Source organism: Belonocnema kinseyi, chromosome 9 (genome assembly GCF_010883055.1).
Source record: "Belonocnema kinseyi isolate 2016_QV_RU_SX_M_011 chromosome 9, B_treatae_v1, whole genome shotgun sequence".
NCBI lineage: Eukaryota > Metazoa > Arthropoda > Insecta > Hymenoptera > Cynipidae > Belonocnema > Belonocnema kinseyi.
The window spans coordinates 109,739,841-109,767,791 of NC_046665.1; the positions used below are offsets into that span (position 1 = coordinate 109,739,841).

The 27,951-nt window shown below is 23.5% G+C and overlaps 1 protein-coding gene across 1 annotated transcript; it reads left to right on the forward strand.

Moving 5' to 3' along the window:
• The first annotated feature begins 1,545 nt into the window (after window positions 1-1,545).
• LOC117179493 (nucleolar MIF4G domain-containing protein 1) lies at window positions 1,546-27,449 on the forward strand. The gene is made up of 7 exons (XM_033371358.1): window positions 1,546-2,384; window positions 6,851-7,575; window positions 10,489-10,961; window positions 11,058-11,233; window positions 18,464-18,813; window positions 18,917-19,048; window positions 26,718-27,449. Exons 1-7 carry the CDS (start codon window positions 1,835-1,837, stop codon window positions 27,006-27,008), a joined length of 2,697 nt encoding a protein of 898 aa, XP_033227249.1. The 5' UTR covers window positions 1,546-1,834; the 3' UTR covers window positions 27,009-27,449.
• The last annotated feature ends 502 nt before the right edge of the window (window positions 27,450-27,951 follow it).

Sequence of the window (27,951 nt, forward strand, 5' to 3'; positions counted from 1 at the left end):
AAGCTGAGAAATAATAAGAAAACTTCAGAAAATAATAAATAATGATAAAAGAATAATAAGATACAAGGAAAAATAAGAAAAATAATACGAAAACTTCATCAAAGAATAATAATTGTTTATTTTATAAACTATTTTATGAGCAAATTCACAACATGTCTAATTGACAACAAATGAAATATATTTTTTTACGAAATCGCGGCAATATTTGTTCTTTTTAAAAATACGTTTTGTAAGCAAATACAGATTGGCATCAATTTTGAACCAGCAAATTGCGTCTTTTGAACTAAATCAATTTTAAGTAATTTTGAAAAATCCTTCTTTTATTATATTTCATTAACGAATTATTATTATTTCTTTTATAAACGATTTTATAAACAAATTCAATACTTGACTAATTGTCAATAAATGGATAACATTTTTTTAAGAAGTCGACTGACAATGACTAAGAAAGAATCTTATTTTTTAAGAATCTTTGTCAGGTGACAATATTTATTTTTTTATTCAAATAAATTTTATAAACATTTAATTTATAACATTTTTATACATTATTAACGAAGAATAATGGTTTATTTTTTAAACAGTCTTATAAATAAAATTCACAACTTGTCCACAAATGAACAACATATTTCTACTAATAAAGATTGGCATCAATTTTCAACCAGCAGATTGCATCTTTTCAACCGAATCAATTTAAAATTACATCGCAAAATTTTTTTCTTATTATACTTTACTAGCAAACAATAATTGTTTATTTTATAAACAATTTCATAAAAAAAATTCACAACTTGTCTACTTGTCACCAAATGGATGTCATTTTTTACGAGATTGACTACCAATGACTCAGAAAGGACCTTATTTTATTAGGAAACTCTGTCAGGCGACAATATTTGTTCTTTATTTAAATAAATTTTACAAACAAAGACAGATTGGCTTCAATTTTCAACCAGTAGACTGCGTCTTTTGAACTGAATCAATTGAAAATTACTTTGCAAAATCTTTTCCTTGTACTTTATTAAAGAAGAATAGTTGTTTATTTTCTAAACAATTTTATAAACAAATTCACACCATGGCTATTTAACAACAAATGTTATACATTTTTTTACGAAATCGACTGCCATAATGACTCAGAAAGGACCTTATTTTATTAGGAAACTCTGTCAGGGCGATTATATTGTTTATAAAGTAAACAAATTTTATTCTTTGATCATTTATCACAAGGAAAGTATATTTATAAGTAATTTAAAATTGATTACGTTGAAAAAACGCAATCTGCCTGTTGAACATTGAAAAAAAATGGTATTACTTAATCCAATTTATTTAAACAATGAACAATTTTTAACAGTTATTAACAAAACGTACATGTTATTTCTTTCTTACTTTTTTATCAATTTTCTTAATGAAATTATTAAGATAAGCGTTTGTTTATTAAATTTGCTCAAAACATTTACAATTATTTTTTATATTTAAAAAAATGGTAACTAAGCATTGTTCTTATGTATATCCCTAACAAAGAATTGTAGAAAAAACTGACCAAGCATTGTTAATTTTTAAACAGCATTTTTACTCATTAATTTGTTAACAGAAAAATAGAAAATACATTTTTAGTATTCTAGCTTTTTAGTCAGAATTTTTAAGGAGTTTCTCAATTGATTACATGACGTTTTACGTGACTATAAGTACTTTCAATAAAATTATATCGTTTATTTAAAAAAATCTCTAACTCTTCAATAGAAAATAATTCAAAAATCGACGAAAAACTATTTTTTGCTCCACTGTGCAATGTGGCCACTTTTCAAATATTCGCGCGTCTTTCAAGCTTCCAAACTTTGCGCATATGCAGAATGTTCATGATCAAACACGTGTAAAATTGTGGTTATGTTCCTCATACATTTCGTGTTTGACGTTTGTGAAATTCTCTTCCGAAAAATATCCTTCTTGTAAAATGAGTGCCGTAAAATATAGTTCCAAGGGCAAAAATAAAGGGAAGAAGAAAAGGCCGGTTCAGAAAACGAGAAAGGAATTGCGAAAAGAGAAACGCGTACAGAAAAAACAGAATCGTAAACTGTTTCATGAGAAGAAAAAGTCGGAGCCTCAAGAATCAGGGAAATTTGTTTTAAATCCAAAAGGATTGGACCAACATGTCAAGAAAGAAAATAAATCTGAAAAGGAGAAAAATGTGCAGGATAGATTACAAAAGGAACTAGAAAATGAAAAGAAGAAAGAGCAGAGATTGGAGAAGGAAATGGCGAGAAAAAGAAGGAGGCAGTTGAAAGAAGCTAATATGGAAGAAGATCGAAATATTAAACATTTGGAGAAGCAATTGAAGCTGAATAGAAGAAAGAGCAAGAATGTTCCAAAATCATTTGCTTCTGACGGCTTGGATTGTATCCTTTTCATTATTTTTAGGTTATATCGATTTTAGGTAAGTTTTGTATTTGTACAGATCAGTGTTTCCCCTGTAACACCCTTGGAAATAATTTATTCCTTGAACTTTGTCTACTTGTAAAAACGAATAAAATATTTAAAATAATTCCTTGAAATCTGAAAATCATTCTAAATTTCTTACCATTTTTTTTTAAATCGCTTACCAAATTTTTTTTATTTCTGGAAATCGTTTGGATTCTCTTAAAATCCCTTGAAATTTTTGACTTGGAAATAGTAAAAATTCATTAAAATCATTAAAAATTCCATCAATATGCAAATTGAATTTAACTTATTTATTAAAGTTCTCTCTAAAAAAAAACGTTTGAATCCCAAGAAATTTTTGGACATCCTAGAAATTTTTTTTAAATCGCTTGAAAATTTTTAAATATCTTGAAATCGTGTATAATCTACAAATTAAATTGAATTTATTCAGTAAACTTCTACAATTCTTTGATTAAATTTAATTTTATTTATTTCCTAATGATCTTAATTAATCTTTTGAAATCCTACAGAATATTTTTTAAATCGCTTGAATTTTATTTTATTTCTTGACTTATTATTTTATTAAAGTTATCTAAAGAAAATGTTTGATCCAGGGTGGCCGCTGGCCGTTTTGTCTAACTTTGATTTCAGCCGTTTTTAAAATAATTTTTCAAATTGTGATTTTTATAAATTATTATATGATTGAGTTTAGAATGCTTAATTCGAAAATCTTTCACTTAAAAAATTTTTCCATTTTATATTTTTAATTTTTAAGCATATATTTTAACAGGGTGGCCATCGGATAGGCCCAAGTTCGATTTTAACAGTTTTTGAAAATAATTAAAGTGCAGTTTTGAAGGTTTAAACAGTTAAAAATTAAAAACATTTGTAGTTATAATTTTTTGATAAAAAACAGTTTCATTTTATCAACTGTAAATATAAATAAAAAAATTATTTTTAAAATGGATCTGTACTCTATAATTTATTTAACCAAACAATTCTAGATCCGTTCAAAATTTGAGAATTTCCAGATTATAACTGTTTCAATCCGAAAGTCTTTATAAGAATTGAAATTAATATATCATTTATTCTGATAATTTTATTTTTAAATACAAATTTTCCTGATTTATCAATAATATATTTTTAATTCAGAGTTTCAGGTCTTCCTTTATATTATTTTTTTGATATTAAATTTAATAAACAAATTTATTAATATATTATTTCTATTAATTTTTTCAGCTATTAAAAAATTGAAACGTGCATTTTACTATTTTACGAGTCAATTGAAACCAAATATTTAAAAGAAAACAATTTGAAACTGAATTGTATTACATCGGAAAGCTTTGAATCTTCAGATTTTCGAAGAACTTTTAAACCCTTAGCTGTGCAATTTTAATTGTTCTATTTAGAAAATGTTTCATTTGTAATCGAAATGGTTGAATTTTAATGTATAAATAATAATTGAACACTTATTATTTGTAGAAAAAATTTGAGTAATTTTAAGAGATATTTAGAGGTTTTGAAAAGATTCAAAATTAATTAAAAACTTGAAATTATTTCAAGTAATTTAAACGAAATGTGTTAAAAAAATTTTTCAGAATTTCTAAATATATTTTTTAATAAATCGAAATTTTCCTAGAATTTTTTAAAATCCTGCAAATTAATAAAAAAAATCCTTAAAACCTTGCATAATTTTTCAAAGTGAAAAATCTGTTTCAAAAATCTGCATTTTATTTTAAATTCGGCTGTAAGTATTTGAAATTATTTCAGGTTCTAAATTTAATTCAAATCTTTTTAAAACTTCTAAATATCTCTTCAAATTACTCTAATATTTTTACAAATAATAAGTGTTTTACTGTTATTTATAAATTCAAATTTAATTTTTTTTATTTGCAGAATTTTCTAAAAGTTATAGAAAAAATTCAATTCCTTTTGAAATATATTTAAAAGTTTCGAAAAAAAATATTTTGAATTTGGAAAAATTTAAAACCACTTCTAGATTTCTCAAGATTTTGAAATAAAATTGTCAGGCTTTTAAAGGATGCCTAGACTATTTAAAATTAATATAATATTGAGCGTGGGTTTATATTTTTTTAACTTAATCTAAATCTTTGATCTTTATAATTGATAAAGGTTTTAAAATTTTCAGTTTATTTGCATTTTATTTAACATTTTTTAATTGAAAATTGTTGGTACCTTTGATTTCGCAAAAATTCCTAACAAAAATTATGATTTGTTTAAATAATTGATATTAATCTCTAATTATCTACAGAAAGTAGTATTTTATGTATTATATGCTATTTTTATTTTTAAAAATTGCTAAAAAAATCATAATTAGCACCAAAAACTCGCAAACCCCACTTTTTAACTAATGACATTTTCTGAGACCATGTAAAACAAAATTCTGGGGCTGATATTTAAAAAATGAGTTTTGATTCGTTTTCAAAGAAATGAAAAGTAGAAGAAAAATTCAAATGCATTTTTAATTATTTCTCCAAAACTAAGAACCCTTTTTATATTCAAAGGGCTGAAGGGCACATTGTAAGCTATCTTCTATCAACATTTTAAAGGAAATCAAGCCTAGTTTTTTTTAAACCGAATTTAGGCATTTGTTTGAAAAAAAAATCTAAAAAAGATTAACATTTTCTTTCAACAGATACCTTTTTTTTAATGCGTTTTATTTTGATTAATAGAAAATACAATCTTCATATCTTAAAAATCGCTAGAATAATTAAAGTTAAAAAAAAAGAAATTTCTTAAACGTGGTAGGGTGAGTGATCCAGTGGCTGAACAGTCACCATTGAATGAACACTAATGCGAAAAATATATAAATATAACCTTTCAAAGTTGAAGTCTTTCTGAATTTCTATATATTTGAAATCTTAAAGCAATTTTGAAGAGGTTAATATACAATTCATTGCAGTAAATTCTTGTAAATAATTTTAAAAATTTCTTGAATGTGAAGCATCATCGATTAAGGTGAGTGATGGTGAGAAAGTCGTCGACCACTATAAGGTACGTGCCTGAGCAACTCCTTATTTACACTGCTATTACAAAAAAATTCTTGACCTTTTCTGCATCAAAGCTGTGCTGTTATAGTTGTAAGACATTATTATTCAATTTCCCACAAGGTTTTTTTTCACAAAAAGTACGTTTTTTTATTAATAATTGAGTGTTCACGTACTGGACCTTTAAATTGCCCGTGTTCCAGTGAACGAACGTTGTGTTCATTTATTGGAGCAAAACTGTCACCCCGCCGGTTCAGTGAATGAACAGCAGGTGACGGGGACCTGGATGTTGTTTCGTTACATATAAATAAGTTTGTTTCAATTAATGTGACTGTAAATATCGAAGCTATAAATATAAACTATAAATAGTTATAGTTTAAATGTATATTTTTGTGGTTAGAACATCAAAAAAATACGCACGAACTAAATTAAAGATAAGGCAACTTTGAGGTTAGAAATTTAATGCTTTTTTTTTACACTTAGAAAACGTTGTTTAACTATAAAAACATTAATTCGTGCTAGGTACTACTGCGCACTAGTCAATATATATTTATAAATGTTTAAAGAATTTCCATTTTTACAACACTGTGATTTATATTTGTATTTGCTAATTTAACCTACAGCAACATAGTGAGGTGTTGTATTATAAATGTTATGTGTCCTAGAAATCGCAGGTTTCTATTGTAGCCACTAGATAAGAGTTATCTATTTTTAAACGAATAGTTGTATTTTTTTTAAGGTTAAAAGAACTGATAGAAATGCTTTAAAAATACATATTGCAATAAAAAATTAGGAAAAGTTAACTTAGTTGTGAGTTCAACTTTTGTATTGCCTCCTTTCTTTATATCTAAATGTCTTGTGGTTTTTATCGAAATAATATATTTAATGAATTTCGCAACGCTTTCTAATATTTTACATGATCTAATTGCTCATTTTGTAATGTGCCTATGTAATTTTATACCTAAAGTCTAATTCTAATTTTTTAGTAAAGCTTTTTGGTAAAAACAAAATTTCTTTATCGGATTATGAAATTTGAACCCTTAAGAATCTATTTTCAAAAGTTTTGTAAGAATAATCAATTATTATAGCGTGAAATGGACTAGTTGTAATCAGTGATTTCCTTAAGTGTTCATTCACTGGGTCACTCACCCTATATTTATTACACACTTCTCCTGGTCTTTTCTGGGCATTATATATCATGCCTATGGATTATATATAATGCCTAGGGATTATATATAATGCCTATGGATTATATATAATGCCTATGGATTATATATAATGCCTAGGGATTATATATAATGCCTAGGGATTATATACATGTATATTGCTGAATTATGTAGTTTGTAAAATTTTGCCCTTTTTCGGACAAAATTCCCCATTTCCTTTATTCTTTTTACGCACCAAGAACTGCCATACTTTCCTGAACAAATTCTCAGATCTTTTGGACTTTTGTGATGAAGAGAACAGGAAAATTGCCGTGGAAGCCGAGAAACAATTGCTCGGAGCTGATTCCGGATCCGAATTCGAAGATGATTTCGCTGTCGCGACTGGAGAAACTGCGAAGAAAGATAACAAGAAGAATAAGAAGCTTTCGAAAATAAATAAATCAGATTCCGAAGCTTCCTGCAACTCGGACGACAACTTTGATGATTCTTCAAAGAAAGGAAAATTCAATAGTAAATTGAGCAAAAAGTCTCAACCTGATGAATCAGAAGAGGAAGATGATTTTAGTCTTGACGAAGATATGGAAGATGAAGAGGATGAAGAATATGAGGATGAAGTTGAAGACGAAGAAGAAAGCTTAGAATCAAAGAAAAGAAAACTGGAATCAAACCAGAAAACTGTTAGCGAACAGAAGAAAAGAAAAATTTCAGAAAGTGAAGATTTGGAAGAAGAAATGGAAGCAGATTCCGATTCCGAAGAAGATTTAGGAAATCCCGAAGAAGATGAAGAAAATACGAAACTTTGGGAAGATATTTATGGAAGAACGAGGGACAAAGATGGCAACGTGGTAACAAATCGCTACGTTCCTCCAGCAGCGAGGGAAAAAAATCTCAAGGAGGATTCTGAAAATAGCGAAAAGTTGATTAGACTCAGAAGGCAATTAAAAGGTCCCTTAAACAGATTAACGGATCGAAATATGCATACGATTGCTGGACAGGTAATTAAAAATTACCTTTAAATTAATTAGATGGTGGCCGTTAATCAGAGATTTCCGGAAATTTGAAAAAAAAAATCTGGAAAAAGCCAGTGATGATAATTTTACATTTTTTTTTAGATTTAAATTTGAAATTTTTTAATTCCTTTTACTAAAGATTCTATATTTAAAATGTTAAAAGATTATGATACTGGTATTTAAATATTAATATTAAAGGGAAATGAGAAATTAGGGAATTTAAAAAATAAAGTTTCACGGTCATCCTGATATAATATTCTTGTCAGTAATTTATTTGCTCTGTATTTCTATTTTTTTTTAATTTTATTGTGTGCTTAAAAATTCAACAATTTTTTTAAATAGTTATCTTTTTTTTTTAAGTTGTACTGTTTTATGGAAAATTCATCTTTTTGGGTAGAAAAATAAAAAAAAAATTTTTTTGTTTGTTGCCTTTTTTAAATATGTTTTTCTTTAATTGAAAATTAATTTTTTTAGCTGAAAATATACCTATTAAAGTTGAAGATTCATCATTTTAATGGACAATTTGTCTCTTTGAAAGTTTAATTATTATGTTGAAAATTTATCTTGTTTAATTGAAACTTTGTTAAAGATATATTTTTTTAAGGTTTATTTCTTTGGCTGAAAATATAAATTTTTTGTTGAACATTCGTTTTGTTTGTGTAACATTATTTTCTTTTGTAGAAAAAAATCTTCCTGGCTGAACATTTCCTCTTTTCCTGCATTTAAAGATGTAATTTTTTGGTTGAAAATTAAATATTTTGTTAAAAATTAATATTTTCTGGCTAAAAATTCATTAGTTTTACGAAAAAATCATCTTTTAGCTTAAAAATTCTATAATTTGAATAAACTTGTTTTTCTGGCTTGAATAAAAAAATCTTTATTTGTTAAAAATTCATATTTTTAGGTTAATAATTCAAGAATTTAGTGAAGAATTCAACTTTTTTGTTGAAAATTTAAATTTTTGTTGTAGATTCAACTCTTTATTTGACATTTAAATTTGTTTGTTGAAGATTCGTTTTTTGTTTGTTGAAATATAAAGAAATATCAATTTTCATCAGTAAGAAACATTTTTCGTCGTTTTTTTAAAAACGCATAATGCAAATGTTGAAAATTTAACTGTTTTTGGTTAAAAATTCAACTATTATATTGAGAATTTAATTATTTTATGGAAAATTTAACTTTTTGTTGGAAAATGTAACTATTTGATGAAAAGTCGTTGTTTTTCTTTAATATAAAAAAATACCAAAATTGATCAATATTCCAAATTTTTCTTTAAAAAAATTTGTTTTTTGGTTTGAAAATCCAAATATTTGTTTGAAAATGTTACTGTTCTTTGTTTAAATTTAATATTTTTTAATAAAAAAATTTGATCACTTGATTGAAAATTCAACTATTTTGATAAAAGTGTCGTTGTTGAAAATTAATCTTTTTGATGAAAATTCTTCTTTTGGGTTGAAGATTCAATTTTTTGGTTGAAAACGCAACTGATTTTAATTGAATTTTTATCACTTTTTATTATAAATTAGATCATTTAGTTAAAAATTCAACGGCCCTACAACATTTTCTTATTTGGTTAAAAATTTATATTTTTAAATTGAAAATACAACTATTGTTTTGACAATTTAATTATATCGTTTAAAATTCAACTTTCGGTTCGAAAAATTAACTATTTTTTTGAAAATTCGTGTTTTTTTGTTTGAAATATCAATAAATATCAAAATTGATAAATAAAAAAAATTCATTAAAGAATAATTTTTTTGTTGAAAATGCATCAGTCTTCTAAAAAAATTCGTCTTTTCAACTTGAAACTGAAACTCTGGTTGAAATTGTTTTTTAGATTAAAAAGTCGAATATTTGGTTGAAAAATGATATTTTTAAATTCAAAATCAAACTATTTGGTTGAAAATCGATCCCTTTTAGTTGAAAATTCTACTATTTATTTGCAAATTCATGTATTTTGTTAAAAACATTAATTTTTTTGGTAGAAAATTAAGCTTGTTTGAAAATTGATCTTCTTGTTTTAAAGATTCATCTTTTTGGTTAAAAATTCAAGATTTATAATTACATATTCATCATTTTATTTGTAAATTTATCTTATTGTTTAAACATTCTTTTTTTTTTAAGTCGAATTTTTTAACTGAAAATTTATCTATTTCATTTACGGCTAAAAACTAATTATTTTTAATTTAAATATTTGTTTAGTTGCAAATTGTGTTAAAAAATAGTGTTTTTTTTTTAGAAAATTAGGCTTTTTGGTTGAAAATTAAACTCTATTGTTATAAATTAATTTAAAAAATTCTGAATTCATCTATTCAGTTAAAGATTTATCACTTTAATTGATAATTCATCACTTTGAGTAAATTTTTTGTTTGTAAGAAATTTATTCTTTTATTGTAATTTAATTATTCCATTATTGGTTGAAAAATGATATTTTGAATTTGGAATCAAACTATTTGGTTGAAAATTGATCTCTTTTAGTTGAAATTTCTATTATTTAGTTGCCAATTCATGTATTTTGTTAAAAAATCGTATGTTTTTTGGTAGAACATTAATCTTCTTGTTTTAAAAATTGATCTTTTTGGTTGCAAATTTATTTTTTTTTTAATTCATTTTTTATGCTGTAAACTTAACTTTTTCATTTACGACTAAAAGATGTTTTTTTTTAGTTCAAAATTGAACTATTGCATTGAAAATTCATGTATTTTGTTAAAAATAAGTCTTCTTTTTGTAGAAAATTAATCATCTTGTTTGAAAATGCATCTTTTTTTAATTGAAAATAAAACTGGTTGGTTGAAATACAAATTCTATTGTTAAAAATTAATTTAAAAAATTTTGGATTCATATATTTCAATTGAAGATTCATCAGTTAAATTGTCCCTTGGTCCTACTTTTTCACAGATAGACGAACTTTTTCTGACAAACAGTCGCAACGACATGAATGAAATGTTGTCGAAATTAATGATGGAGGCGATCGTTGCCCCAATAATGACTCCTGATCGTTTAATAATGGAACACATGATGCTAATTGCTGTTCTTCACGCAAATGTTGGCTCGGAAGTTGGTGCTCAATTTTTACTGAATCTAGTGAAAAAAATTGAAGAGAAGCTCAATTCGCCACAGGAAGTCGAAAATAAGGAGCTCGATAATTTAATATTGATGTTTTCGCATTTGTACAACTTCAAAATCTTCGGATCGAAGTTAATCTACGAGATTCTTGAAAAATTATCCGAGAAATTTTCCGAAAAGGAAATAGAGTTGATTCTTCTCATCCTGAAAAGCGTTGGTTTCGTCCTGAGAAAGGACGATCCATTATCTTTGAAGGAACTTGTTATCAAATTACAACAGAAAGCAGCACTCGCCAAATCCGAAAAGTATGTTTCTATATCACGCTCTTTTTTTAAAGTTTAAAATTGCTTTTTTTCTTTGTTTGTTAAAAATTGTCATTCTTTTTTTTTTTCTTTTCCTAGCTTGAGAGTGAAATTCATGATCGACGTTTTGATGGCGATTAAGAACAACAATATGAATAAAATTCCCCAGTACGATCCTTCGGTTTTGGAACACTTGAAAAAGGTCCTGAAAACTTTAATCCGAACCGGAAATGGAATTTCACAACTTAATATAACACTCGAGGATCTTCTTCAAGGTATTTTTTTTTTTTTTTTTTTTTTTTTTTTTTTTTTTTTTTTTTTTTGACTGAAACTATTTCTTTAATTTACCTTGAAAAATATTTTTGGGCTTTTTGGCAAATGGGCTAAAATTATATGTCCGGCATACCAAAAATAAGAAATATTACACTCATCTAGGTAATTTTTGCAGATTCGCAAAAAACTTTTCCTGAAGATTATCTTTTTAGTTATAAATTTTACTATTTGGTAGGAAATTGTTAAATTTCCTACCAAATGAATTTTTAAGTAAAACGGACAAATTTTCAAAAAAGATTTTTTTCATCTAAAAAAGATTTCAGCAAAAAAAAAAGAAGAATTTTAAACAAAAGCTTAATGTTCTACGAAAAGTGTTGAATTTTTAACCATTTAAATTTGCAACCAAAAAAGGCTGTTTTTTAAAGAAAATAGTTATTTTCTCTTTAAAAAACTGTTTTAAAAACAGCCTTTTTTGGTTGCAAATTTAAATGGTTAAAAAATTTTTTTGGGTTAAAAATTCAACACTTTTCGTAGAACATTAAGCTTTTGTTTAAAATTCTTCTTTTTTTTTGCTGAAATCTTTTTTAGATGAAAAAAATCTTTTTTGAAAATTTGTCCGTTTTACTTAAAAATTCATTTGTTTTAGTAGAATTTTTATTTTTCCTGTACAAAAATGCAACTGTTTCATTGAGAATTAAACTGTCTTGTTAAAAAGTTATGCTGTTTGGGTAAAAAATTGACGATTCAGTAGAAAATTTACTTATTGTTTACAATTCTTTCTCTGTTGTTAGAAAATGAACTCAAATCTTCTTTGGATGAAAATTTAACTATTTTTGGAAAAATTGTTTTTAAAATAAAAATTCATCTGTTTTATCAGACATTTAAGCTTTTTTCTTTTTTTATAAAATGCAACTATTTGCTAGAGAATTCAATAAGTTTGTTAAAATTCATGCTTTTTGATTTAAAAAATTTATCTATTTGGATTGACAATTTATCTTTTTTCGTAAAAAAAATAATTTTTGATAAAAAATGAACCATTTTTTTTAAAAGTTATTGTTTTTCAAATAAAAATTTATCTGTCTTATAAGGCATTTATTCTTTTTTTTATAAAATAACTATTTGGTAGAGAATTCCATTTTTTTAACTCATCGTTTTTTGTTAAAATTTCGCCTTTTTGGATTGAAAATTCATCTTTTTGTAAAAACTTATTTTTTGTTAAAAAGTTCATATTTTGATCTTAAAAAGTCAACTGAAATCCTTTTAACAAAAAAATTAACTTTTTTTGTTGTTGAAATTTTTTTTTTTTTGTTTTAAAAATTCATCTGTTTTAGTAAAAATTTCATCTTTCTTGAATAAAAATGCAACTATTTGGTACAGAATCCAACTAATTTGTTAAAAATTCATCCTTTGTGGTTGAAAAAATTCGTCTTTTTGGATTAAATATTTAACTTTTTTTCGTAGAAACTTATTTTCTCTTAAAAAATGCATATTTTGATCCTGAAAAGTGAACTTGAATTTTTTTTAATGAAAATTCAACCATTAAAAAATGAATGAATAAAAATTTATCTGTTTCAAGAGAAATTTATTTTTTTTTTTAAATAAAAATGCAACTATTTGGTAGAGAATTCCACTATTTTGTTAAAACTTTATTCTTTTTGGTTGAAAAAATGTTTTTTTTTTGCATTGAAAATTCAATTTTTTACGTAGAAATTGATTTTTTGTTAATAAATGCATATTTTGATCTTTAAAAGTTAACTATAATATTTTTTGGGTAAAAATTCAACTATTTAAAAATGTTTTTTTCTATTTGAATACAAATTCATGTGTTTTTAGAGGTATGTCATATTTTTGGGATAAAAGTGCAACTATTTGGGAGACAATTCAACCTTTTTTTTTAAAGTCATTCTTTTTGGTGAAAAATTTGTCTTTTTCGTTTGAAAATTCGTTTTTTTTCTGTAGAAACTTATTTTTTGTTTAAGAATTCATAGTTTGGTCGTAAAAAGTCAACTCTCCTTTTTGGCAAGTAAATAATTTTTTTGGTGTGAAATTTCATTTTTGATGTGTAAAAATAAATCGGTTTCGTGTAAAATTAATCTTTTGCTGAAAAGTCAAATTTTTTGTTTGAAAATTCAATTTTTGTTAAGAAAATTCGTCTTTGACTTGAGGGTCCAATAATTTAGATACAATTTTATTTATTTCTTAATTGAAAAATCTTTATTTGTTGAAAATTCGTCTTCTTGAATTCACAATTTTTTAAAAATAAATTTAATCTTTTTTTAGTCAAATATAAACGATGACAGTTTTTTGTTAGGAATTTATATTTTTAGGTTGAAAATTCGACTATTATGTTAAAAATGTAATTATTTTGTTTTTATTCAATTATTCAAATATTTTGTTAAAAATTCATATTTTATAGTAGAAAATATATTTTTTTGTTTAAAATAAATTAGTAAATTTAAAAATTTTAAATTTGTATCTGAAATACTGTTTTATATAAAATATTCTATGTTAAAAGTATTACAAGATTAAAATGCTGGTATTTGAATATTAATGATCAAGGGTTTTGAAATTCGGACTTTTTGGTTAAAATTTGATCTTTTTTGGATGAAAATTCAACTAGTATGTTGAAAATTGATATTTTTTTATCAAAAATTAAACTATTTTTTTGAAAGTTCATGTAATTTATTTAAAATTCGTCTTTTTTGTAAGAAAATAATTTTAATGTTTAAAATTTTCATCTTTCCACTTTGGGTTGAAAATTGACCTTTTCTAGTCGAAAATTTAACAATATGGATGTAAATTTACCCTTTTTAATAAAAAAATTCATTTATTTCGTTAAAAATTCACGGTTTTTTGTTTTAAAAACTGACTTTTTGGTAGAAAGTAATTTTTTCTTTGAAAGTCAGTAAAATTTTTGAAAAACAAATTCTTGTGTTGAAAATTAATTTTTTTATTTCAGATTCATAATTTTTATTGAAAATTCATTTCTTTAGTTGAGAAATGAACTATTTGATTGAAAGCTTGGTTTTTCTTTTGATGAAAAGGTATTTTTTTACCGAAAATTTAACAATTTTTCTGAAAATTCAATATTTTTTCGTAAAAATTCAATTTTCAACGGACTATTCTATTTTTGGTTCAAATTTGATCTGTTTTTAAAGAAAATTTATGCATTTAGTTGAAAATTGATATTTTTTATTAAAAATTAAAATACTTTTTTAAAAATTCATGTATAAAATTCAACTACTTCAGTTCAAGGTTTAGCATTTTATTTGAAAATGAATTTTTCCATCTGAAATTTAACCGTTCCACTTGAGTTAAAAATTGACATTTTCTAGTTCAAAATTTAACAATTTGGATCTAAATTTGTCTTTTTTAATTTAAAAATTACGTTATTTCGTTGAAAATACACGTCTTTTGTTAAAAAAAAAAAAACGTTGAAAATTAATTTTTGCTATGGAAGATTTATCATTTTCATTAAAGATTCATTTCTTTCGTTGAAAAAAGAGCTCTTTGTTTGAAAAAAGGTATTTTCTTTGGATGAAAAGGAATTTTTTTACCGAAAACTCAACTATTTTATTGAAAAATTGGTCCTTTTTTTGGTTGAAAATAATTTTTTTCATAAACTTGAAAAAAAGTACTATTCCAGTTGAATATTGCATAATTTTAGTTGATAATTCATTTTTTGACTGAAAATTTAATTTATTCAATCTTTGGTTGAAGAATAATCTTGTTTAGTTGGAAATTCGTCTTTTTTATTTGAACTTTGTCATTGAAATTTTTGTCATTGAAATTTGTCTTTGGTTGACAATTTATATTTTTTAGTATAAATTATTATTTTTTGCTTAAAAGTTCAACCGTTTCAGTTAAAGATTCATTGTTTTAGTTTTAAACACATTTTTTTTCGTTCAAAATTCAAGTTGACGATTCATCATTTTACTTGAAAATTCACCAATTGATGTAAAATTAAATTTTTTTACTAAAAATATAATTATTCCATATTCGGTTAAAAATTGAATTTTTTCTAATTCAGAATTCAACTATTTGGTTGAAAAGTTATATTTTTCTGCTAGAAAATTAATCTTTTTATTTGAAAATTAATCTTATTGCTTAAAAATTCTTCTTTTTGGTTAAAAATCAAGGTGGCCGCTGGACCGGAAAACCGGGAATTTTTCGGGACCGGGAAATGACAGTGAAGTCCACGTTCGACTTTAACAGTTTTTAAATAATTATTTTAATTTTTATATTTTTTAATTATGCTATTATTTAGCTTACAATGCGTGATTAAAATTTTTTTTAATTTAAAAATTTTCCATTAAAAATTTTTATTTTTAAGCTTACATGTTTAATTTAAATAATTTTTAAACGCTTTCTTAAAGACTTGAACAAATAAAAATAAATAAAAACCTATTATATTGAAAATTTTGGATAAAAAACATTTTTATTTAATAAATAAATCAATTTTTTTAAATGAATTTGAAAGTCTTATTTATAAAACAAATGTGAACGTGTGACTGAAAGTTTATAAACTATTTTCAACTTGAAAATAACTTCATAATAATATATTCTTAATTAAAGCATTTTATTAAATTAAAAATATTGTTTTAGTATAAAATATTGCATTTTTACACCATTCAATTGGAAATTTTTAATTAAAAAAAAAAGATTCATTATTGAATATTTATCAATATTTGAATTTTTATTTAAGACAAGTAAATTGAAATCAAATATTTAAAAGTAAAGAATCTTTAACTGAATACCTGGAATCGTTAAAATTTCGAAAAATGCTTAATTTGTAAGTGAAATTTTTAAATTTTGATGTATAATTTACAAATGAACATTTATAGGAAAAATTTGAGTAATTTTAAGAGATATTTAGGAGTTTTAAAAAGATTTAAAATTATCATGCAAATTTTAGAAACTTTTCTTAAAATCTTCTAGAATATTTTTTGAAAATTTTGTTTAAATCTTTGAAAAACTTTTTAAATGTTCTCTTAAAATAATATTTTTAAGTGAATTTTTAATTTTCCTAGGATTCCTAAGAAAATGTTTTTATTCTTTTGAAGCCTTTTACAATTTTTGAAAAGAATCTAATTTTTTTGTTTGAAATCTGCGAAAAACTACATTTTGTTTTATATTAGGCTATCATTTCAAGTTTTACATTAAGTTTGAATCTTTTCAAAACTTCTCCATAACTCTTAAAATTACTCAAATTTCGCCTAAAATAATAAATGTTCAATTGTTATTTACACATCCAAATTGTAAAGAAACTTTCTAAAATTTGCAGGATTTTCTAAAAATTGTAGAAAATATTCAATTAATTTTGACCGATATTTAGAAGTTCTGAAAAAATTTCAAAAATAATTTTAAATTTAAAACTGCTTCTAGATTTCTCAAGATTTTAAAATAAATTTTTGAAGCTTTCCAAGGATGTTTAAATTATTTAAAAAGAAAATTCTAATTCTAAAAGATATTTAAAAGTTGTAAAAAACTTTTAATAATATTTTTAAATTTGAAAAAGTTGGGCAAAGAACCTGTAGATGTTTCAAGATCTTGAAATTCAATTTTTAATTTGAACAGGGAATTTTCAATTTTTTACAAATTTATTGTTGGAGCTGAAATTTATCCAGAATAATAATAATTTTGACTTGCAAACCGGGAATTTTCAAATTTTAACAAATTCCGAGCTAGTACTGGTAATTTTTGAAAAGGAATGAAATTCTGAATTAGAAAAGGACTTTTTTCCAAAGATTTTTATTTCTGATTGAAGCAGGGAATTTTCAAATTTTAACCAATTCTGAGTTAGAACTAGAATTGATCCAAAAGAATTCGAAATTTTCTTGAAGCAGGGAATGTTAAAATTTAAATAAATTCCAAGCTGAAACAGGGAATTTTTTAATAGAATCAATTCTAATTCTAAGTTGAAACGGAATATTTTCGAAAAAAAGTTAAATTATGAATTTCGAAATGAATGAAAATTGCGGATTTGAAGCTTTTCACAATTCTGGAAAAGAATCCATTTTTTTTTAATGTGCGAAAATCTACATTTTGTTTTATATTAGACTATTATTTCAAGTTTTACATTAAGTTTGAATCTTTTCAAAACTTCTACATAACTCTTAAAATTACTCAAATTTCGCCTGCAAATAATAAATGTTCAATTGTTATTCACACATCCAAATTGTAAAGAAATTTTCTAAAATTTGCAGGATTTTCTAAAAATTGTAGAAAATATTCAATTAATTGTGACCGATATTTAGAAGTTCTGAAAAAATTTCCAAAATAATTTTAAATTTAAAACCAACTTAAAACAACTTCTAGATTTCTCAAGATTTTGAAATAAAATTTTGAAGCTTTCCAACGATGTTTAAACTATTTGAAAACAAAATAACTGAATTTCTAATTTAAGAAGTGTTCAGTTTAAAAAATTCAATTTTTCAATATTTGATGTTTCTAGCTTAAAATTCCTTAAAATTATATAATTTTGAAAATTTTAGAGCTCATTGATTGATTCTTTAATTTAGAGCATTGAAAATAATAACTTGGATTTATATTTTTTTATATTGAAAAATGTTGGTACTTACAATTTTATACCCGTAAATTATTTAGCTTGTGAATAAAAAATTTGGTAATTAAAAACTTTTAAATTTCAATTTTAAAAGTTCAAAATTTAACAGTTCCACTTTGAGTCCTTTCATTTGCAGCTCAGTTTTTATTACCTCAAATGGAAAATTGTTTAGCTTGAGTGTTTCATTTTTTAAATTTCATTTAAAAAAAATCAGGAATTTATTTCGTTGATTAAAATGTCCACCCTGAAAATGCAAGTATTTCAGTGGAATGTTCATCATTTTAGGTAGAAATTCGTCTGTTTGGTTTTAAATTCCACGATTCTAGTTAAAGATTCATAATTTTATGTGAAAATTCGTTTATTTTGAAATTTTTTTCTCTGTTGCGCTCAAAGATGTTTAGAATGAACCTCACGAATTAAAATAAATGTTTGCGTTTTCCAACAAATATGAATATCAAAAAAAAAAAACCTTTAATTCCAGAAATCATTAAAAAACGTATTGAACATTATTTGAAAATTATACAACTTCTTATAAAAAGGTAGTTTCTCTTTTTTGTTAATGTAGAGATAAATATTTAATCTTTCCCTTTTTTTCATTTTTTTTTTGCGCCGTGATTCCTGGACTTGCTATTTAGTTGTCTAAAAAGTAATTTGGTTAATTCGATAGTTGACGAGAGAGGAAAATGGTGGATTGTTGGAGCCGCCTGGTCGGGAAGTACGAGCCTCGGTAAACAGGAAAAAAGTGTAGAAGATAAGCCAAAGTTTAGTGCAAAGCTTCTCGAATTAGCGCGGAAGCAACGAATGAATACGGATGCGAGGAGAAATGTCTTTTGTATTTTGATGTCCGCTGAAGATTATTTGGACGCTTTTGAAAAGCTTCATCATCTTGGATTGAAGGATGGCCAAGAGAAGGAAATTATTTACGTTCTGATGAATTGTTGCCTGCAGGAAAAGAATTTCAATCCTTACTACGCTCTACTTGCTCAGAAATTCTGTGATTACGATAGGAAATATCAGGTTGGTTGATCAAAAAGTAGTTTTATTATTCATTTTTTTTTTTTTTCTATAAATCTCTTCTGAATTATTGTTTTTATATCCTGTTTTTTTTTTCTTTTTTCAGATGACAATTCAATACACTCTTTGGGACAAACTGAAAACTTTGGAGAATTTTAACAACAAGCAGTTGAAAAATTTAGCTCGTTTTCTCACACATTTGTTCTTGCACAGAGGATTATCGATTTCAACGATGAAGGTGAATATTTTTTTTCTAACTTTTTTTTTTAAATACAATTGATTCAGGATTACTATGCTGAATTTTTAACAAAACAGTTGAATTTTCAATAAAAAAATATTAATTTTTAACGAAAAAGTTGAGTTTTCAAGCTGAAAAGTCGATTTTTTTCTTTATCAAAAGAGATGAATTTTGTAATGAATAGTTGAATTTTCAACCTAAAAATATGGTTTACCAAGAAAATGATTTAAATAAACCGAATAATCGAATCTTCATGCGAGAAAGACGAATTTTTTAGGTGACAGTGGAATTTTTAACCAAGAAAGATTAATTTTTAATGAAGAATTGTTCTACCAAATAGGATGAATTTTCAGTCCAAAAAGACGAGTGTTATGCAAAGCAGTTAAATTTCCGAACAAAAAGAATAGACTTTAATATAATTGTTGATTTTTTTAAACAAAATAATTAATTTTTTAACAAAATATTAGCATTTTTTACGACATATTTGATTTTCTGATCTACAAAGATGAAATTGCAATAAAATAGTTGAATTTACAACGATAATTAATGATCAACCAAATAATTACATTTGTAACCAAAGAGTTAAATTTTTTAACCAAATTTTTTATTTAAAAAGACGAATTTTTAACAAAACAGTTGAATTTTCAACAAAATATTTTATTTTTCAACAAAATAATTTAATTTTCAACAGAATACATAAATTTTCGACAACAATTATGAATTTAAAAAAATAATTTTCAACAAAAAAGTTGAAATTTCAACCCGGTGTAGTTAAAATTTTAATTTAGAAAAAATGATTTTTCACGTGAATTTGTAATAGTTGATATTTCAACCATAGAAGATTTTCATTTTTTATTTAAAACCAAAAAAGAGGAATTAAAAAATTTAATTGTTAATATTTCAACGCAAAAAAATGTATTTTAAATAAAGACCAGTTCAATTCAATAAAAAAAAGACGAATTCTTAATGAAATATTTGAATATATTTATTCACCATTTGAATTAATTTAATTTTTAATTTACAAAAAATCAAATTTCTACGCAAAGAAATGAATTTTAAACCCAAAAAGACGAAGTTTCTACACAGCAGTTGAATTTTCAAACAAAATATTTTAATTAACAAAAAGGAATTAAAACTTAAAAAAATACTTAACTTTTTGACTAAAATTATGAACATTTAACAAAAGATATATATTTTTTAAGAAAGAAGTTTAATCTACTACCAAATAGTTAAATTTTCAATATAAAAAAATTAATTCTCTATGTAAATTTATAATAATTGATATTTCAACCAAAGAAGACTTTAATTTGTGAGGATTAATAGTCGAATTTCAACGAAAAAAAATTTTATTTTAAATAAAAATTATGTGAATTCAATAGAAAAAAAAAATTCTTAACGAAATATTTGAATCCTTGATTAAAATTGATTAATTACTAACATAAAAGTTGCATATTCACCAGTTGAATTAATTTAGATTAATTTTTAATAAAAAAAAAAATAAAAAATACATTTCTACAAAAAAAATGAGTTTTAAAACCAAAAAGACGAATTTTCTATAAAATTGTTGAATTTTCAACCACGAAAGATTTTTCATTTAAGAGAGAAAAAATAATATTCGAACAAATTGTTGAATGATAAAACTAAAAGGTGAATTCTCTAGAAAACAATTGAATTTTCAACCAAATATTTTAATTTTTAACAAAATAATTTATTTTTCAACAAAATGCTCGAATTTTGGACTAAAATTATGAATCTTCAAAAATAAAATTAATTTTTAACAAAGAAGTTGAAATTTGTAATAGTTGATGTTTTAACCAAAGAGAATTTTCATTTGAAATTAAAAACCAAAAAAGATTAATTAAAAAAAAAAATTAAATAATTAATATTTCAACGGAAACAAAATTATTTAAAAATAAAACCAGTTGAATTCAATCAAAAAAGACGAATTCTTAAAAAAATATTTGAATCCTTGATTAAAATAGATTAATCATTAACATAAAAGTTGCATTTTTAATTTTTAAAAAATCAAATTTCTACCCAAAGTGATGAATTGTAGAACCAAAACGACGAATTTTCTATAAAATTGTTGGAATCTACAACTACGAAACATTTTTTATTCAAAAGAGAAAAAATAATTTTCAAACAAATTGTTAAATATTAAAACTAAAAGGCGAATTATCTAGACAACAGTTGAATTTTTAAGCCGAAAAGACGTAATTTAATTTTCCACCAACCATTAAAACGAATTTTTAATAAAGTAGTTGATTTTTGAATCAAGAAGATTAATTTTCTACTAGAAATACGATTTATAACAAAATACTTCAATTTTTAACCAAATTATTCCCTTTTTTAACAAAAAAAAAAATTAATTCTTGATGAAAAATGTTTTAGGTAAATTTTCAACAAAAACAAGAGATGAATGTTCAGCAAAATATTTGATATTTTTTATTTGAAAAGTGTTGTAGTCAAAAAAGAAACAAAATTTCAATGAAATTTTCGTATTATCGAGACAAAAAGACGACTTTTGAATAAAAGAATTAAATTTTCATTAAAATAATTAAATTTTTAAATAAAAAAAATGAATTCTTAACGAAAAATTTAATATTAGGCTTTTCATCGAAGAAGAATGAACTTTCAACCGATAAAATTTGGATTTTCTTATTTGGTTTTATTACTTCAGTTCACATTTAAGTAGAAAAACGAGAAAAACTTAAAAGACTGTGAAACCAGGTAATAACCGTGATTTTTTTTTTTTTGACTGGGAATTTTACAAATTTTTAGAAGAAAAAACATCCGTCCAACTTTGATTTGAACCATTTTTTAAATCATTGGTTAAATTGTGATTTTTTTCAATTAAGATATTATTCAATTTAGAATGCGTAATTCGAAAATCTTTCACATTAAAAATTTTACATTTTAGATTTTTTAGCGTATATTTGAATTAAAATAATTTTAAAATGCAGTTTTAAAGACTTAAACAAATTGAAATTAGAAGCGTTTAAAATCGAGGATTTTTTATAACAAACATTTTAGTTTATCAACTGTGAATATAAATGAATTAATGATTTTTAAAATTGAATTGTACTTATAGATTTAAAAAGTAAATAATAATTGATTTTAGAAGACAAATCGGAATCAATTCACAATTTTAGAATTTTTAGATTTTAGCGTTAAAAATTAATTTGTTTCAATTGGAAAGTCTTATTAGTTTAAAAAAATGTAAACGCCCTATTGAAACTTTATAAGCAATTTTTAATCTTAAAAAAACTGAAAAATAATATATTTGTAATTTAAAGCGTTTATTAAATTTCAGTCTAAAATATTCTATTTTTAAATAATACAATTTGAATTTTTTCAATTAGGAAAAAGAACAACTAATATTTAGAAATATATGACTGTTGATTTCAACTCAGTAATTATAAATCAAATATTTAAAACTATACAAAAAAAACTAAACTTTGAGCTTTACAGTTTTATTGTTTTTTTTTTTTTTTTTTTTTTTGAAAAATTTAATTTGAAAGTCAAATTGTTGTATTTTTATGTTATAAATAACACCTGAACGATCTGAACCACGGCCTGATTTAAAACAAAATGTAGATTTTGGCATACTTCGAACAAAAAATCGAGAAGCTTTTTAAGAATTTTGACAGGCTTGATGATTTTTGACTTTGAAAAATTATTTGAAATTTGAATAATTTTCAAAGATATTTAGAAGTTGTGAAAAACTTTTAATAATATTTTTAAATTTGAAAATTTTTGAAATAACATGTAGATGTTTCAAGGTCTTGAAATTTAACTTTTAATTTCAACAGGGAATTTCTAATTTTGTACAAAATTATACTTGGAGCTGAAATTTATCCTGAATAAAAATAATTTTTAGTTGTGAACCAGGAATTTTCAAATTTTAACAAATTCCGAGCTAGTACTGGTAATCTTTGAAAATGAATGAAATTCTGAATTAGAAAAGGACATTTTTTCAAAGAATTTTATTTCTGAGTTGAAGCAGGGAATTTTATAATTTTAACCAATTTTAAGTTGAAACTGGTATTGATCCAAAAGAATTATAATTTTTCTTGAAACAGGGAATATTAAAATTTAAACAAATTCCGAGCTAGAACAGAGAATTTTTTAATATAAGTTGAAACGGGATATTTTCGGAAAAAATTTAATTTCTGAATTTCAACAGGGAATTTTACAGAAAAATTATAATTTTTGAAGCTGAGAATTTTTTGAAAAGAATTAAAATTCCGGATTTGAAGAAGGAATTTTTAATTTTTAATCAATTCTGAATTGGAACTGAAATTGCTTCAATAGAATAACAATTTCAGGATGGACGTTTTAATCGAGGAAAAAAATTCCCAGTTTTTTCCCTGTTCGCAAACATTTTTCACAGCCAATGAAATTTAGAAAATCTAAACTATATTCTAAACATTTTTCCATATAAAGTAATAAACAATAAACAACCAAATAAAGCATTTAAAGTTAAAAATGTTAAATAAAATGCAAATAAACTGCAAATTTTATAACTTTTATCAATTATAGAGTTCAAAGATTCAGATTAAGTTCCAAAAATATAAATCCACGTTAAAATTTTCAATAGTCTAAATCAAAGAATCAAGCAATGAATTTTAAAAATTTTCAAAATTATATTATTTTAAGTAATTTTAAACTAGACACATTAAAAATTTAAAAATTATTTTTTTAACGTAAGAGTTCTTAAATCATTTTTATTTTAAATAGTCTAGGCATCCTTTAAAAGCTTTAAACTTTTATTTCAAAATATTGAGAAATCTAGAAGTGGTTTTAAATTTTTCCAAATTCAAGTTAATTTTTGAATTTTTTTTCGGAACTTTTAAATACGTTTCAAAATGATTTGAATTTTTTCTGTGACTTTTAGAAAATCTTGCAATTTAAAAAAAAATTTGAATTTACAAATAATAATGGAACACTTATTATTTGTAAAAACATTAGAGTAATTTTAAGATATATTTAGAAGTTTTAAAAAGATTCGAATTAAATTTAGAACTTGAAATAATTTCAAATACTGACAGCTGAATTTAAAATAAAAAGTATATTTTGCATAGTTTAAACAAAAAATGTAGAATTTTTTTAAGAATTGTGAAAGACTTCAAAAGAATAAAAATTGTCTTCAGATTCGTAGGAAAATTAAAAATGATTTTTCACTTTTAAAAATTATCAAAGAAGAAAATGGAAGATTTTAGGGATTTTTTTAATTTGCAGGATTTTCGAAAATTGTAGGAAAATTTCGATTAATTTTAAAATATATTTAGAAATTCTGAAAAAAATGTAAAAATGAAAAAATTTGTCTTTTAACTTTAGAGTTCTTAAATTATTTTTATTTTATATAGTCTAGGCATCCTTCAAAAGCTTTAAAATTTTATTTCAAAATCTTGCAAAATCTAGAAGTGGTTTTAAATTTTTCCAAATTCAAAATCATTTTTGAATTTGTTGTCAGAACTTTTAAATATATTTGAAAAGGAATTGAATTTTTTCTATAACTTTTAGAAAATTCTGCAAATAAAAAAAAAATTGAATTTATAAATAACAATAGAACACTTATTATTGGTAAAAATATTAGAGTAATTTTAAGAGATATTTAGAAATTTGAAAAAGATTCGAATTAAATTTAGATTCTTAGGAAAATTGAAAATGATTTTTCACTTTAAAAATGATTTTTCACTTTGAAAAATGATTGTAACAGAATGTTACAGAAGATTTTCAGAGATTAAAAACATGATCAATGAAGAACATAAAATTTTAAGGATTTTTAAAATAATTTGCAGAATTTTCAAAAATTGTAGGAACATTTCGATTAATTTGAAAATATATTTAGAAATTCTGAAAAAATTTTAAGACACTTCGTTTAAATTACATACAATAATTTCAAGTTTTTAATTAATTTTGATCGTTTGAAAACTTCTACATATCTCTTAAAATTTCTCAAATTTTTTCTACAAAGAATATGTGTTCAATTGTCATTTATGCTTCAAAATTTAACAATTTCACTTATAAATTAAACACTTTTTAAATAGAGCAATTAAACTTGTAACGCTAAAAGTTTAAAAGTTCTTCGAAAATCTAAAAATTCAAAGTTTTCTATGTAAAACAATTTAGTTTCAAATTGTTTTCTTTTAAATATTTGGTTTCCATTTACTCGTCTTAAATGAACAGTGAAATATTGTTAAACATTAAATACTTATTCTTTTTCTACATTAAGAAATTTTAAATTAAATGGGATAAAAATTAAATATTTTAGTCTCACAATATTTTTAATTGAATAAAAACCTTTAATTGTGACTATATTATTATGGATTTATTTTTAAGTTGCAAATAGTAAAACGCACGTTTACAATTTTTTAATTGCTGAAAAAATTAATAAATTTATTTATTAAATTTGATATAAAAAAATAATATAAAGGAAGAACTAAAACTCTGAATTAAAAAAATATATTATTGATAAATTATGAAAATTTTTATTTAAAAATAAAATTATCGGAATAAATGATATATTAATTTATATTCTTATCAAGACTTTCGGATTGAAACAGTAACAATCTCGAAATTCTCAAATTTTTAACGGATCTAGAATTGTTTGTACAAATCAATTATTCTTCAGATTTCTTGACTTAAGAGTACAGATCGATTTTTAAAATAATCCATTTCTTTATATTTATAGTTGATAAAATAAAACTGTTTTTTATCAAAAAGTTTCAACTTCAAATGCTTTTAATTTTTTATTGTTAAAATCGAACTTGGGCAGATTTTTCTTCTGAAAATTTGTTAAAATTGTTTAAATTAAAATATATGCTTTTAAAAATTAAAAATATAAAGTGGAAAATTTTTAAAGAAACATATTTTTGAATTAAGCATTCTAAACTGAATGATGTAATAATTTAAAAAATCACAATTGGTAAAATTCCCGGTCAAAAAATAAATTCACTGTCACTTCCCGCTTTTGTCCAGCCTCATAAAATGAATTCTGAATTCTCAATGAAAAACTCAATTTTTCCAATAAAATTATTATTCTTTGTTGAAATGAGGTATTTTTGAAAAATTTAAATTATGAATTTCAACGGGGGATTTTACAGAAAAATTCTAATTCTTACTTGAAACGGAGAATTTTGGAAAAGGATTAAAATTCTGGATTTGAGCAGAGAATTTTTCGAAACGCACTAAAATTCCAGATTTAAACCGGGAATTTTCAATTTTTAACCAATTCTGAGCTGGAATTATAATTTAAAATTGCTTAATATAGTATAATTTTGAATATTTTTAAATTCATTGATTGATTCTTCAATTTAGAGCATTGAGAATGATAACGTGGATTTATATTTTTGGAACTGAATTGGAATATTTAAACTCTACATTTTATAAAAGTTTAAAACTTGTAATTTGACAGTTTCATTGTATTTAATGCAATGCAACAATTGTTAGATTTAGTGTTTGATTTTTTAAACCATGAGAAAAATAAAAAATTGAACAATTTATGAACGAAAGGAAAAACATTATTTTTTTATCTCTAAAGTGAGTCCGAGGCTGGAGTTTTTGAGCAGCCACTTTCCAAATTTAAATGTTAAAAATTAAATGAAAAGTTTCTTATTCATTTCCATAAGTGTTTTCTAAATTCGGATTAAATATTTGCGTTCAGGTTGTGCAACTCGAGGAATTGGACAAGCCGAAAATGAAGCTCTTGCGTCAAATTGTCCTTGGAATTTTGATGCACGAAAATTCGGAAGCCTGTTTGGGCGTATTTGAGAGAATAACTCGTTCGGAACAACTGGACAACTTTAGGGAAGCTTTAAGGTTGTTTATAACTCAGTTTGTGGTCAGAAATGCGAAGGAAGGTCTCATTCCTGAAGATAAAGCAGTGCTGATAAAAGAAAGAGCAGAGCTCGTCGATAGGTTATTAGCAACACGAAATTCGAGAATTGTTTTCTAATCTGCTAGAAAAAACAAAACAAAAAACACATCAGGTATGCAGAAAAAAATTTAGAAATTAGTTTTATTTCTTATTAATATTTTTTATTTTATAAACAAATACATATGTTATTTAAATATAAAAGAGATAAGACTGATTTCATTTCTGACTCGAAAAAAAATATGTATCTGTTGATATCTTAATTTTTTTTGCATAAATTATCCTTTTGCAAAAATCTGATTATTAGTAATTAATCTGAAATTACTTATTTAAATAAGCTTAGTTCTAAACGAGATTTATTTAAATTGGGGACTCTCCCTTGGATAAAATTCAAGAACCATTTTTACCTGATTTTATGTCGTCGATATTATATTTAATAATAATTTTTACCAATTTAGTTATGTAAATAGTTTTATGAACCTGATTTCATTTGTTAATAAATAATTAAAACTGAAAATGGGTACACTTGACTTCTTATTGGTATTATAAGGTTTTTTAAAAATAATTAACAGATTTTTTGCGTTGAGTAAATTTTTTGAAACTTTTTTTTCATCTTCACACACTCTTCTACTAAAAAATAACAAAAAAAAAATTAAAAAAGAAACAATATTTAAGAAATATATATTGCAGCAAGCGATGACATAATTTGAACAGCTTTGAAACGTAGCTTAAAGGCAGGAGAAACCCCCCACCTCTAGCGCGAGTCATCAGGTTATTTTTGTCAAGTGACGACATTCATTTTGGCTCGACGATACATTAACTAAAATAGATTAATTATTAACATAAAATGTGCATTTTTAATTTAGAAAGTAAATAAAATTTTTACCAAAATAATTTTTAGCCAAAAAGACGAAATTTCAACAAAGCAGTTGAATTTTTAAGAAAGTATTTTAATTTTTAACAAAATTATTAAAATTTAAAAAAATATTTAACTTTTCGACTAAAATTATGAATCCTCAATAAG